We start from the raw sequence: 14695 nt of genomic DNA on the forward strand, positions 1-14695 counted from the left end.
CAAGTGCTAGTTGTCTTTATTCCACTACTGAAGAAGCATGACTCAAATCACCTCATATTTCAAACATTCAGCCTGACAACAGATACATGTTTAATTATTCCATGCCTCACCATTCAGTTCATTATCTCCAATACATAAGGGTACATTTGTCTCCTTCCCGTATCCAAATCAGATGGTTGGCGTTCCGAAGGTCCAACTTCGAGAATACAGTCGCCCCCTGTAGAGGCTCGAAAGCCGAGGAGTGGTAGCGGTTAAGGCCCTGGTAGTCGATATACGGGAGACTTGTGTCCTTCTCCACAAAGAAGAACCCTGCGCCCAGAGAGTCCTCAATGTACCCGTTGTCTTGGTTTCCGGACCAGACAGGGAATGAAGCCGCCCCCGAGGCGGTGTAGTACCAGGCAGGAGGTCAGAGGTCAGGGCAGAGTCATAGGGTCGATGCGGAGGAAGAGATGTGGCGCGGGCCTTGTTGAAAATCTCCCGGCAAGGCACAGAGCAGAACGGTTTCCAACACAGGATTGAACCAGTAGCCCAGTTGATCAGGGGGCTATGCCTCTGGAGTTATGACAATCCCAAAACCACAGGTGCATGAGGAGATTCAATGAGCACGAACTGCATGAACTCACTGTAGTTATCTGACACTCGCTGGTTGATAGGAATCGTATTGTGAGTGACCCTGCCAATAGAGCGTCCATCCAATACTCTGACGTCCATGGGAACGGAGAGGAGTTGTGTGGAGATACGCAGCTCCGGGTAGTGCCCATTAAGCTCTCGTCGGCCCCAAAATCCAGAAGTACCTGGAGAGATTTAGACTGGTCACCCAACAACAGGATGGCATTTAAAAAATATATATATATTTAACCTTTATTTAACCAGGTAGGCTAGTTGAGAACAAGTTCTCATTTACAACTGCGACCTGGCCAAGATAAAACATAGCAGTTCGACACATACAACAACACAGAGTTACACAAGGAATAAACAAAACATACAGTCAATAATTCAGTAGAACAAAAGAAAACAAAAAGTCTATATACAGTGAGTGCAAATGAGGTAAGATAATTACGATATAGCAATTAAACACTGGAATGGTAGATGTTCAGAAGATGAATGTGCAAGTAGAGATGCTGGGGTGCAAAGGAGTAAGATAAATAAATACAGTATGGGGATGAGGTAGTTGGATGGGCTGTTTACAGATGGACTATGTACAGGTGCAGTGATCTGTGAGCTGCTCTGACAGCTGGTGCATAAAGTTTCTGAGGGAGATCTGAGTCTCCAGCTTCAGTGATTTTTGCAGTTTGTTCCAGTCATTGGCAGCAGAGAACTGGAAGGAAAGGCTTTGGGGCTGACCAGTGAGATATACCTTCTGGAGCGTGTGCTACGAGTGGGTGCTGCTATGGTGACCAGGGAGCTGAGATAAGGCGGGGCTTTACCTAGCAGAGACTTGTAGATAACCTGTAGCCAGTGGATTTGGCGACGAGTATGAAGCGAGGGCCAACCAACAAGAGCGTACAGGTCGCAGTGGTGGGTAGTGTATGGGGCTTTGGTGACAAAACGGATGGCACTGTGATAGACTGCATCCAATTGGTTGAGTAGAGTGTTGGAGGCTATTTTATAGATGACATCACCGAAGTCAAGGATCGGTAGGTTGGTCAGTTTTACGAGAGTATGTTTGACAGCATGAGTGAAGGAGGCTTTGTTGCGAAATAGGAAGCCAATTCTAGATTTAATTTTGTATTGGAGATGCTTAATGTGAGTCTGGGAGGAGAGTTTACAGTCTAACCAGACACCTAGGTATTTGTAGTTGTCCACATATTCTAAGTCAGAGCCGTCAAGAGTAGTGATGCTGGACGGGCGGGAAGTGATCGATTGAATAGCATGCATTTAGTTTTACTTGCATTTAAGAGCAGTTGGAGGCCACGGAAGGAGAGTTGTATGGCATTGAAGCTCGTCTGGAGGATAACACAGTGTCCAAAGAGGGGCCAGAAGTATACAGAATGGTGTCGTCTGCTTAGAGGTGGATCAGAGAATCACCAGCAGCAAGAGTAACATCATTGATGTATACAGAGAAGAGAGTCGGCCCGAGAATTGAACCCTGTGGCACCCTCATAGAGACTGCCAGAGGTCCTGACAACAGGCCCTCCAATTTGACACACTGAACTCTATCAGAGAAGTAGTTGATGAACCAGGCGAGGCAATAATTTGAGAAACCAAGGCTGTCGAGTCTGCCAATAAGAATGTGGTGATTGACAGAGTCGAAAGCCTTGGCCAGGTCAATGAATACGGCTGCACAGTAATGTCTCTTATCGATGGCGGTGATGATGTCGTTTAGGACCTTGAGCGTGGCTGAGGTGCACCCTTGACCAGCTCTGAAACCAGATTGCATGGTGGAGAAGGAACGGTGAGATTCAAAATGGTTGGTAATCTGTTTGTTAACTTGGCTTTCGAAGACCTTAGAAAGACAGGGTAGGATAGATATAGGTCTGTAACAGTTTGGGTCTAGAGTGTCACCCCCTTTGAAGAGGGGGATGACCGCGGCCGCTTTCCAATCTTTGGGAATCTCAGACGATATGAAAGAGAGGTTGAACAGGCTAGTAATAAGGATTGCAACAATTTTGGCAGATCATTTTAGAAAGAGAGGGTCCAGATTGTGTAGTCCGGCTGATATGTAGGGGTCCAGATTTTGCAGCTCTTTCAGAACATCAGCTATCTGGATTTGGATGAAGGAGAAATGTTGGGTTGCTGTGGAGGGTGCCGGGCAGTTGACAAGGGTAGGGGTAGCCAGGTGGAAAGCATGGCCAGCCGTAGAGAAATGCAGTGGGCAGCTGGGAGGAGGTGTTCTTATTCTCCAAGGACTTTACAGTGTCCCAGAACTTTTTTGAGTTTGTACGACAGGATGCAAATTTCTGTTTGAAAAAGCTAGCCTTAGCTGCCTGTGTATATTGGTTCCTAACTTCCCTGAAAAGTTGCATATCACGGGGGCTATTCGATGTGTTTATGGATTTGGGGTTGTACCTGGTAGGTTCATTGATAATTTGTGCGAGATTGAGGGCATCAAGCTTAGATTGTAGGATGGCCGGGGTGTTAAGCATGTCCCAGTTTAGGTCACCTAGCAAAATCCAGACTTTCTTCCAACAGATATTATCAATAAATCCATTCCAATAAGGAATGACACAAGGTGTGGACACAACATCCTGCTGAAACAAGGTTTGTGTCTCTCTGTTGTTGTATGGACCAAAAGAGAAACAAATCTTTCCTACTGATGAGTCAACAGGGTCAAGGGAAGGTAGGCTCTGAGGGTCAGGTCTTTCCTACTGATGAGTCAACAGGGTCAACAGAAGGTAGGCTCTGAGGGTCAGGTCTTTCCTACTGATGAGTCAACAGGGTCAACAGAAGGTAGGCTCTGAGGGTCAGGTCTTTCCTACTGATGAGTCAACAGGGTCAACAGAAGGTAGGCTCTGAGGGTCAGGTCTTTCCTACTGATGAGTCAACAGGGTCAACAGAAGGTAGGCTCTGAGGGTCAGGTCTTTCCTACTGATGAGTCAACAGGGTCAACAGAAGGTAGGTTCTGAGGGTCAGGTCTTTCCTACTGATGAGTCAACAGGGTCAACAGAAGGTAGGCTCTGAGGGTCAGGTCTTGACATGTTCCTGAATAACATAGCAACACCTGAGGGAATGGCATCTAAAACAATTGCAAAATCTTTAGGTGTTACAGGGACCTTGTAAAGTGATCAGAATTCTTTATAACTGAGTAAAAGACCCTCTGCATTTACCAGTTGTCTCACCAATAGGATATTATTTTGGAACCAATACCACAATACAATTACACCTTAAGGGGCATACATATACTTACAATATGAACTCAGTAGCACAGACTAGATCCATATGACGTTGAGAAATAGTGAATTGTGGGAAGTCTAGAAGATACCTTGTTTGTTCTTATAGGTAACCAGATCATGACTGCAACTAATGTACTAAGTCTTTAACCACACAGTGTTGTTACATTGGTGAGTAAAAACTCATGCTTCCTACGCTTTAACATTTTGGCTGAAAATAAAATATACATTTTCCCTCAACTGCGTTACCGCCTCCAGTCAGCAGATGGCGGTCTGAGACTTTAAGGCGATGCTGTTGGTGTGACGTATAATCTAGTGGACGGAACTTTCTTTCTTTCAACAGCAACAACAGCTCGTCAGACACCTCGGTAGCTTGATAGACAAAATAGCCGAACCAATACATTACTTTAGACGCTTTAGTGTATATTAGCCACTGTGTTTTAAACCCACTTCTATCGTCTAGTTAGTTATCCGATTTAATTTCATATTTACGGTGTTGTTATTAGTCAGCTAGCGGGCTGGTTAAGTTAGCATTAGCCTAGCTATCTAACATCCCCGACCATGAGTTCACTAAGCTACTCTCCTCCTGCTGAAGAAGAGGAGGTCTGCTGGACGGAGAAAGAAGCTCTCGTGAAAGAGGAGGAGGAAGAGAAGGCTGTTACAATACAAAAACAAGTAGAGGTTGAGGCTTTTACCGTGAAACAAGAAGAGAAACACGTTACTGTGAAAGAAGAGGAAGACTCGTTCAGAGTGAAAGAGGAGGATGTTACAGTAAAAGAAGAGGAGGAAGAGAAAGAGGAGGATGTAGGGGAGGAGGGGGAGATTACTGTCACATCGAAAAAGGAGGAGGAAACTGGATATCTGAGCCCGGTTTCCCAAAAGCAACTCAAGGCGTCCAATGGTTCTAACGGTGAACTTAGCAGTAATATGGTTTTGAGAAAACGGGCCCCGATTAACACTAGTAAGTACTGTCTTAAAAACATAGACACAAACTCTGCAGTTGTTGAACTGATGTTTGGTGTCAAAGGGGAAATCTGTAGTTGCTATATCCATATTTTGACTTTTAAATTATTAATTTCTAGCCATTGATTCTTGAAGAATATAACACATGCCTCATGAGCTTAGTTCAACTGTTGTACCCCATCAGAACCCAAATAAGCTTTTTTTACTCCAATGTTTAGAAACAATGTAAATCAACCTCGTGAAGAAGTTCAGACATCTTGGCATAACAGTTATAAGGTGTTGGCTTGACAGTCACTGGACCCAGGTTTGAGTCCCGCTCAGGGCTCCCCCTGAATTCACTGCACTATGAATACAAGGACTGGCCACCCATAAGGTCAAAATGATAATTTTAACCAGGTTTCTAGGCTTTATAGTGCCCTTATTACAAACAGTGGCGTTATACAAGCTTATGTTTTGGTTTCTGGTGGGGTAATACGGTTGAATCATTTGAGTAATTTACAAGTTATACAGTATATGGGTCTTTCCATAACTACCCGTGTAGATTTCCTGTGTGGGTCAAATTGTCTAGGATATATAGTATATTCTAGAATTCATCCATGATGTCATAATGATAGTTTAACCAAGTTTCTAGGCTATATAGCATATTCTAGAATTCATCCATTAGGTCATAATGACAGTTTAACCAGGTTTCTAGGATATATAGTATATTTTAGAATTCATCCATGAGGTCATAATGATAGTTTAACCAGGTTTCTAGGATATATAGTATATTCTAGAATTACCAGTGTAGATTTCCTGTGGGGGTCAAGTTGTTAGAGCTGTTGATAAGTCATTGTATAATATTCAGACATTTTTTTTAAGGGTTGATCGTAGTCTACTGGTCGATTGTTCTGTTGATGGACTGTTTTGTTGACCGTGATTTATTTTTGTAGAGCAGTCGCAAATACGTTATATATTCAACATTTTGTGGAAACAGCTATTCTAATTTGTGGATTCAGCTATTTCAGCCACATCCGTTGCTGACTGGTGAATAACATTGTGAACACTGCCGTGCAATTTCCATAGACAAACACTGGTAGTAGAATGGCCTTACTGAAGAGCTCTTCCTTTAAATGTAGCACCATCATGGGATGCAACCTTTCCATAGACAAACACTGTCAGTAGAATGGCCTTACTGAAAAGCTCTTCCTTTAAATGTAGCACCATCATGGGATGCAACCTTTCCATAGACAAACACTGGTAGTAGAATGGCCTTACTGAAGAGCTCTTCCATTAAATGTAGCACCATCATGGGATGCAACCTTTCCAACAAGTCAGTTTGTCAAATTTCTGCCCTGTTAGAGCTGCCTCGGGTCAACTGTAAGTGCTGTTATTGTGAAGTGGAAACCTCTAGGAGCAACAACGGCTCAGCCGCTAAGTGGTAGGCCACACAAGGTCACAGAACGGGACCGCCGAGCGTTCCAAACTGCCTGTGGAAGCAACGTCAGCACAAGAACTGTTCGTCGGGAGCTTCATGAAATGGGTTTGCATGGCACAGCAGTCTCACACAAGCCTAAGATCACCATGCGCAATGCCAAACGTCGGCTTGGTGTAAAGCTCGCCGCCATTGGACTCTGGAGCAGAGTGATGAATCCCATTTCACCATCTGGCAGTCCGACGGATGAATCTGGGTTTAGCGGATGCCAGGAGAACCTGTCTGAATGCATAGTTCATTAAACTGAAAAGTTTGGTGGAAGAGGAATAATGATCTGGGGATGTTTTTTCATGGTTCGGGCCCTTTAGTTCCAGTGAAGGGAAATCTTAGTGCTACAGCATTCTGACATTCTAGATGATTCTGTGCTTCCAACAGTTTTGGGAACAGTTTGTGGAAGGCTCTTTCCTGTTGCAGCACGACAATGCCCCCTGTGCATAAAGCGAAATCCAAACAGAATTGGTTTGTCGAGGTTTGGTGTGGATGAACTTGACTTGCCTGCACAGAGCCCTGATCTCAACACCTTCGAACACCTTAGGGATGAATTGGTCTTAGCTTAATTGTCTAAGAAAATTGAGGAGAGAGCAAACCCCAACTTCATTAGGTCCATAATCAATTGCCTAACTGTTGAATATACCAGTCAACATTTGGACACACCTACTCATTCAATGCTTTTTCTCTATTTTTACTATTTTCTACATTGTAAATTAATAGTGAAGACATCAAAACTATGAAATAACACATATGGAATCAAGTAGTAACCAAAAAAGTGTTAAACACATCAAATTATATTTATATTTTCAACTCTTCAAAGCAGCCACCCTTTGCCTTGATGACAGCGTTGCACACTATTGGCATTTTCTCAACCAGCTTCATGAGGTACCTGGAATGCATTTCAATTAACAGGTGTGCCTTGTTAAGTTAATTTGTGGAATTTCTTCCCTTCTTAATGTGTTTGAACAAATCAGTTGTGTTGTGACAAGGTAGGGGTGGTATAGCCCTATTTTGTAAACGACCAAGTCCATATTATGGCAAGAACAGCTCAAATAAGCAAAGAGAAATGACAGTCCATCATTACTTTAAGACATGACTGTCAGTCAATCCAGAAAACTTCAAAGCTTTGAAAGTTTCTTCAAGTGCAGTCGCAAAAACCATCAAGCACAATGATGAAACTGGCTCTCATGAGGACCGCCACAGGAAAGGAGGACCCAGAGTTACCTCTGCTGCAGAGGATAAGTTCATTAGAGTTACCAGCCTCAGAAATTGCAGACCAAATAAATGCTTCACAGTTCAAGTAACAGACTCATCTCAACATCAACTGTTCAGAGGAGATTGTGTGAAATCAGGCCTTAATGGTCGAATTGCTGCAAAGAAACCACTACTAAATAACACCAATAACAAGAAGAAGATACTTACTTGGGCCAAGAAATACGAGCAATGAACAGTAGACCGGTGGAAATCTGTCCTGATGAGTCCAAATTTGAGATTGTTGGTTCCAACCGCTGTGTCTTTGTGAGATGCAGAGTAGGTGAATGGATGATCTCCGCATGTGTGGTTCCCACCGTGAAGCATGGAGGAGGAGGTGTGATGGAGTGGGGGTGCTTTGCTGGTGACACTATTGGTGATTTCTTCAGAAGTCATGGCACACTTAACAGCATGGCTAAAATAGCAATGCGCCATACCATCTGGCTTTCGCTTAGTGGGACTATCATTTGTTTTTCAACAGGACAATGACCCAAAACACACCTCCAGGCTGTGTAAGGGCTATTTGACCAAGAAGGAGACCTGGCCTCCATAACCACCCGACCTCAACGCAATTGAGATGGTTTGGGATAAGCTGGACTGCAGAGTGAAGAAAAAGCAGCCAACAAGTGCTCAGCATATGTGGGAACTCCTTCAAGACTGTTGGAAAAGCATTCCAGGTGACAACCTCATGAAGCTGAGTGAGAGAATGCAAAGCTCTCATGAAGGCAAAGGGTGGCTACTTTAAAGAATCTAAAATAAGTTTTGATTTGTTGAAGACTTTTTTTGGTAATTACCTGATTCCATATGTGTTATTTCATAGTTTTGATGCCTTCACTATTATTCTACAATGTAGAAAATAGTTTAAAAAAAATAAAGAAAAACCCTTGAATGAGTAGGCGCGTTCAAACGTTTGACTGGTACTGTACTTTTGAGGAAAATAGGCAGTGTTCTCGACTCAAACCCTGACTTTTATAAAGGATTTTCTGACGATTAGCTTAGCAACCACGTGACACAGCGTGACAACCTGAACATGATTGGTCGACAGTCTATTGGACTAGCCCGTTTACTTTGGATCACGTGATGCAGTTAGCCTCAGTTAGTCCCTTGCTTGTGGCTATTTAAATTCCTGCTGTTTGTTTTGGCAACAAACTGTAAATCACCGTGAGATGACATCATCACTGTCTGTGAATTATTATTATTACAGATGACTGGGGAAGCAGACTATCTAGAGCACGTCCCCGTGAGATGACATCATCACTGTCTGTGAATTATTATTATTACAGATGACTGGGGAAGCAGACTATCTAGAGCACGTCCCCGTGAGATGACATCATCACTGTCTGTGAATTATTATTATTACAGATGACTGGGGAAACAGACTATCTAGATCACATCCCCGTGAGATGACATCATCACTGTATGTGAATTAAATGTCTGGCTTCTAAATAAACTGTTCACCATCTGAGACCATTCAACAGTCTAGATTTACCAGGTTATTACTAAATAAACTGTTCACCATCTGGGACCATTCAACAGTCTAGATTTACCAGGTTATTACTAAATAAACTGTTCACCATCTGGGACCATTCAACAGTCTAGATTTACCAGGATATTACTAAATAAACTGTTCACCATCTGGGACCATTCAACAGTCTAGATTTACCAGGTTATTACTAAATAAACTGTTCACCATCTGGGACCATTCAACAGTCTAGATTTACCAGGTTATTACTAAATAAACTGTTCACCATCTGGGACCATTCAACAGTCTAGATTTACCAGGTTATTACTAAATAAACTGTTCACCATCTGGGACCATTCAACAGCCTAGATTTACCAGGTTATTACTAAATAAACTGTTCACCATCTGGGACCATTCAACAGTCTAGATTTACCAGGTTATTACTAAATAAACTGTTCACCATCTGGGACCATTCAACAGTCTAGATTTACCAGGTTATTACTAAATAAACTGTTCACCATCTGGGACCATTCAACAGTCTAGATTTACCAGGTTATTACTAAATAAACTGTTCACCATCTGGGACCATTCAACAGTCTAGATTTACCAGGATATTACTAAATAAACTGTTCACCATCTGGGACCATTCAACAGTCTAGATTTACCAGGATATTACTAAATAAACTGTTCACCATCTGGGACCATTCAACAGTCTAGATTTACCAGGTTATTACTAAATAAACTGTTCACCATCTGGGACCATTCAACAGTCGAAATTTAGCATGGTTATTACTAAATAAACTGTTCACCGTCTGGGACCATTCAACAGTCTAGATTTACCAGGTTATTACTAAATAAACTGTTCACCATCTGGGACCATTCAACAGTCTAGATTTACCAGGTTATTACTAAATAAACTGTTCACCATCTGGGACCATTCAACAGTCTAGATTTACCAGGTTATTACTAAATAAACTGTTCACCATCTGGGACCATTCAACAGTCTAGATTTACCAGGTTATTACTAAATAAACTGTTCACCATCTGGGACCATTCAACAGTCTAGATTTACCAGGTTATTACTAAATAAACTGTTCACCATCTGGGACCATTCAACAGCCTAGATTTACCAGGTTAATACTAAATAAACTGTTCACCATCTGGGACCATTCAACAGTCTAGATTTACCAGGTTATTACTAAATAAACTGTTCACCATCTGGGACCATTCAACAGTCTAGATTTACCAGGTTATTACTAAATAAACTGTTCACCATCTGGGACCATTCAACAGCCTAGATTTACCAGGTTATTACTAAATAAACTGTTCACCATCTGGGACCATTCAACAGTCTAGATTTACCAGGTTATTACTAAATAAACTGTTCACCATCTGGGACCATTCAACAGTCTAGATTTACCAGGATATTACTAAATAAACTGTTCACCATCTGGGACCATTCAACAGTCTAGATTTACCAGGTTATTACTAAATAAACTGTTCACCATCTGGGACCATTCAACAGTCTAGATTTACCAGGTTATTACTACATAAACTGTTCACCATCTGGGACCATTCAACAGTCTAGATTTACCAGGTTATTACTAAATAAACTGTTCACCATCTGGGACCATTCAACAGCCTAGATTTACCAGGTTATTACTAAATAAACTGTTCACCATCTGGGACCATTCAACAGTCTAGATTTACCAGGTTATTACTAAATAAACTGTTCACCATCTGGGACCATTCAACAGTCTAGATTTACCAGGTTATTACTAAATAAACTGTTCACCATCTGGGACCATTCAACAGTCTAGATTTACCAGGTTATTACTAAATAAACTGTTCACCATCTGGGACCATTCAACAGTCTAGATTTACCAGGATATTACTAAATAAACTGTTCACCATCTGGGACCATTCAACAGTCTAGATTTACCAGGTTATTACTAAATAAACTGTTCACCATCTGGGACCATTCAACAGTCTAGATTTACCAGGTTATTACTAAATAAACTGTTCACCATCTGGGACCATTCAACAGTCTAGATTTACCAGGTTATTACTAAATAAACTGTTCACCATCTGGGACCATTCAACAGTCTAGATTTACCAGGTTAATACTTGTTGGGGTTCTCATAGGCTTACAATTGTTGTTTTGATTGTTGCTTGAACAGTCGCTAAGATAATATTTGGTTGTGATATTTGCAAAATACCTATTTTTGATGCAGCAGTTGTTAGCTTGAATGCTAACGCTCATTGACAGGCTGGTAGCAAAGCTAACCAAAGAGCATTTTCCTCAGACATGATATTAAGCAGGACATTCAAACGAGCCTGTGAAATGCGCTCATAGGCAACCTGTAAATGGAGGCTGTTTTTGCTGTCAGCCTATGAGAACTCTAGACTATTTTTCCCCCACAGTGCGGAATTAGTGACACAGAGCCTAATGTGAGTTTCCTTGAGTAGCATCCTGATCTTGCTCTGATAATGTGTGGTAATATTCGGAATACATTGTGAAAAACAAATACCTTCGCTCACCATTTCTGCCCACACAGATATACTACAACTAGATAACAGATATACTACAACTAGATAACTGATATACTACAACTAGATAACAGATATACTGCAACTGGATAACAGATATACTGCAACTGGATAACAGATATACTGCAACTGGATAACAGATATACTGCAACTGGATAACAGATATACTGCAACTGGATAACAGATATACTGCAACTGGATAACATATATACTGCAACTGGATAACAGATATACTGCAACTAGATAACAGATATACTACATCTATATATACATATATATATATATATATATATATATATATATTCTACATCCATAACTTGATAACAGATATACTACAAGTAGATAACAAATATACTGCTACTGTTTATATATACTACATCCATAACTAGATAACCCCTCTCTCTCTCTCTCTCTCTCTTTTAAATATATATATATATGGATTATTATTATGGATTATTGACTGAAGCGCGTCAGCTAAACTGAGTTTTTATGGATATAAAGGACATTATCGAACAAAAGTACAATTTGTGATGTATCTGGGACCTTTTGGAGTGCCAACAGAAGAAGATCATCAAAGGTAAGGCATTTATGCATGGTTGAATATGTTTTTCATGCTTTTGTATGCGGGGCGCTGTCCTCAGATAATCGCACGGTTTGCTTTCACCGTAAAGCCTTTTTGAAATCTGACACAGCGGCTGGATTAACAAGAAGTTAAGCTTTATTTTGATGTGTTACACTTGTGATTTTATGAAAGTTAAATATTTATAATTCTTCAGTTTGAATTTCGTTCTCTGCAATTTCACCGGATGTTGACCAGGTGGGATGCTACCATCAGGAAGTTAAGAAAATAGTCAAAGTTTGTGAAAGCTTTCAAACATGAATTACAGACGTAAATTGTTGTACACAATCATGGGCATCATCTTAAGCTCATATAAACAGTGGATTTCTGCTGTTGTGGGCCTTTAACCATCTGTCTGACTTTGTTGTTCACACAGGAGAGAGACCTGACTATCGAGGATCATCTGGAGAGCCTCACCAACATCATGAAGAAGACGAGGCAGAGGAGAGTCCCCCCAGATCAGAACACCTCAAGAAACACCAGCGGAAACCCACAAGGAAGAAATCTCACCACTGCTCTGACTGTGGGAAGAGATTCACCTCTTCAACAGACCTTAAAAGACATCAGAGAATCCATACAGGAGAGAAATCTTATAGTTGTGATCAATGTGGGAAGAGTTTTAGTGTTACAAGCAGCCTGAAAGCACACCAGAAAACACACACAAGAGAGAAATCTTATAGTTGTGATCAATGTGGGAAGAGTTTTGTTACATCTAGCATTCTGACTACACACCAGAGAACACACACAGGAGAGAAACCTTATAGTTGTGATCGGTGTGGGAAGAGTTTTACTACATCTAACCAGCTGACTATACACCAGAGAATACACACAGGAGAGAAACCTTACCACTGCTCTGACTGTGGAAGGAGTTTTGTTTCTTCCCAATATTTAAAATCACACAAGAGAACACACACAATAGCGAAACCTTACCACTGCTCTGACTGTGGAAAATGTTTTGTTTCTTCACAATATTTAAAATCACACCAGAAAACACACACAGGTGAGAAGCCTTATAGCTGTGATCAATGTGGGAAGAGATTTAGTCACTCAAGCAACCTGATGGTACATTTGAGAACGCACACAGGAGAGAAACCTTATAGCTGTGATCAATGTGGGAAGAGTTTTACTTCATTTAGCCAGCTGACTATACACAAGAGAACACACACAGGAGATAAACCTTACCACTGCTCTGACTGTGGAAAGAGTTTTGTTTCGTCCCAAAATTTAAAATCACACGAGAAAACACACACAGGAGAAAAGCCTTATAGCTGTGATCAATGTGGGAGGAGTTTTACTCACTCAAGGAACATGATATCACACCAGAGAACACACACAGGATAGAAATATTGTGGCTGTAATCAATGCAAGTTCAAACCCCCGAGCTGACATGGTACAAATCTGTCGTTCTGCCCTTGAACAAGGCAGTTAACCCACTGTTCCTAGGCCGTCATTGAAAATAAGAATTTGTTCATAACTGGCTTGCCTAGTTAAATTAAATGAAGGTGAAATTAAATACACATTTTGGAAGATGTTTACTCAGGCAAACATCCTGATAGCCCACCAGAGAACACACAGAGAAATCTTATAGCTGTGATCAATGTGGGAAGAGTTACTCTGGTAAAAGATCTCTGATAAAACATCAGAAAGTACATACATGAAGGAGTTGTTTCATGATATCAATGAAATAATGTCACAATGTAGAATGTTTTAAAATTGTAGTAGGAGTATTTTAATGATGTCACAATGTAGAATGTTTTTAACATTGTAGTAGGAGTGTTCTAATGATGTCACAATGTAGAATGTTTTAACATTGTAGTAGGAGTGTTCTAATGATGTCACAATGTACAGTGTTTTAACATTGTAGTAGGAGTATTTTAATGATGTCATAATGTAGAACCCTAAACGTTTGTCCCCTATTCTATTGATTTCAGCATGATATGGATATTAGCCTCATTGGGAAAAATACAGGCTCTGAATTGAAAGAGTACTATTTATATGATTAACATAAACACAAATAAAGTGTTGCGTTTCACTTCCCGCGTTGGCGACCTACTTGAATCAAACTGACACACTTTAAAATGTAGCTAGCTGTTTTCTACAAGTTGTCCTCTAACCAGGGGTGTACACATTATTCCCAGATTCCATGTGGTGTTTGAGCTGTTTTAACAGGACGTGAAACCTCATCTCTCCCCTCTCGCGCAATTGATTTCAACTTGATATCGATATGAGTGATGATATTTAAGTGTTGCGTTTCTCTTAGTTTTGGGGACTCCTAAATTTAAATGCATCACTCCAAAATGTAGCTGACTGTCTTCTGCAGGTTGTCCTCTAACCAGTGAGGTAAAAGATATCTCCCATTTTCATGTGTTTGTTTACGTTGTGTTAGTTTCAACAGCACTTGCAACCTGATTTCCCCCCTAATTGATATCAGTGATGTATTTGCTACTTGTCAAAACAACAGCGTTGTTGGTACTTGTGCAGTTTATAAGGTGCTCGTTTAAAAAAAATACAAGAGATGTGATTAACATGTGGAACATGTTTGTTTCGATAGTAAA

At 40.9% G+C, this 14695-nt stretch overlaps 1 protein-coding gene across 1 annotated transcript; it reads left to right on the top strand.

Moving 5' to 3' along the window:
* The first annotated feature begins 4391 nt into the window (after positions 1-4391).
* LOC139394547 (zinc finger protein 180-like) lies at positions 4392-13798 on the top strand. Its single transcript, XM_071142638.1, has 4 exons — positions 4392-4791; positions 12517-13045; positions 13130-13309; positions 13714-13798. Exons 1-4 carry the CDS (start codon positions 4392-4394, stop codon positions 13796-13798), a joined length of 1194 nt encoding a protein of 397 aa, XP_070998739.1.
* Positions 13799-14695: the final 897 nt, after the last annotated feature.

This window comes from Oncorhynchus clarkii, unplaced genomic scaffold, assembly GCF_045791955.1.
Source record: "Oncorhynchus clarkii lewisi isolate Uvic-CL-2024 unplaced genomic scaffold, UVic_Ocla_1.0 unplaced_contig_461_pilon_pilon, whole genome shotgun sequence".
Taxonomy (NCBI): domain Eukaryota; kingdom Metazoa; phylum Chordata; class Actinopteri; order Salmoniformes; family Salmonidae; genus Oncorhynchus; species Oncorhynchus clarkii.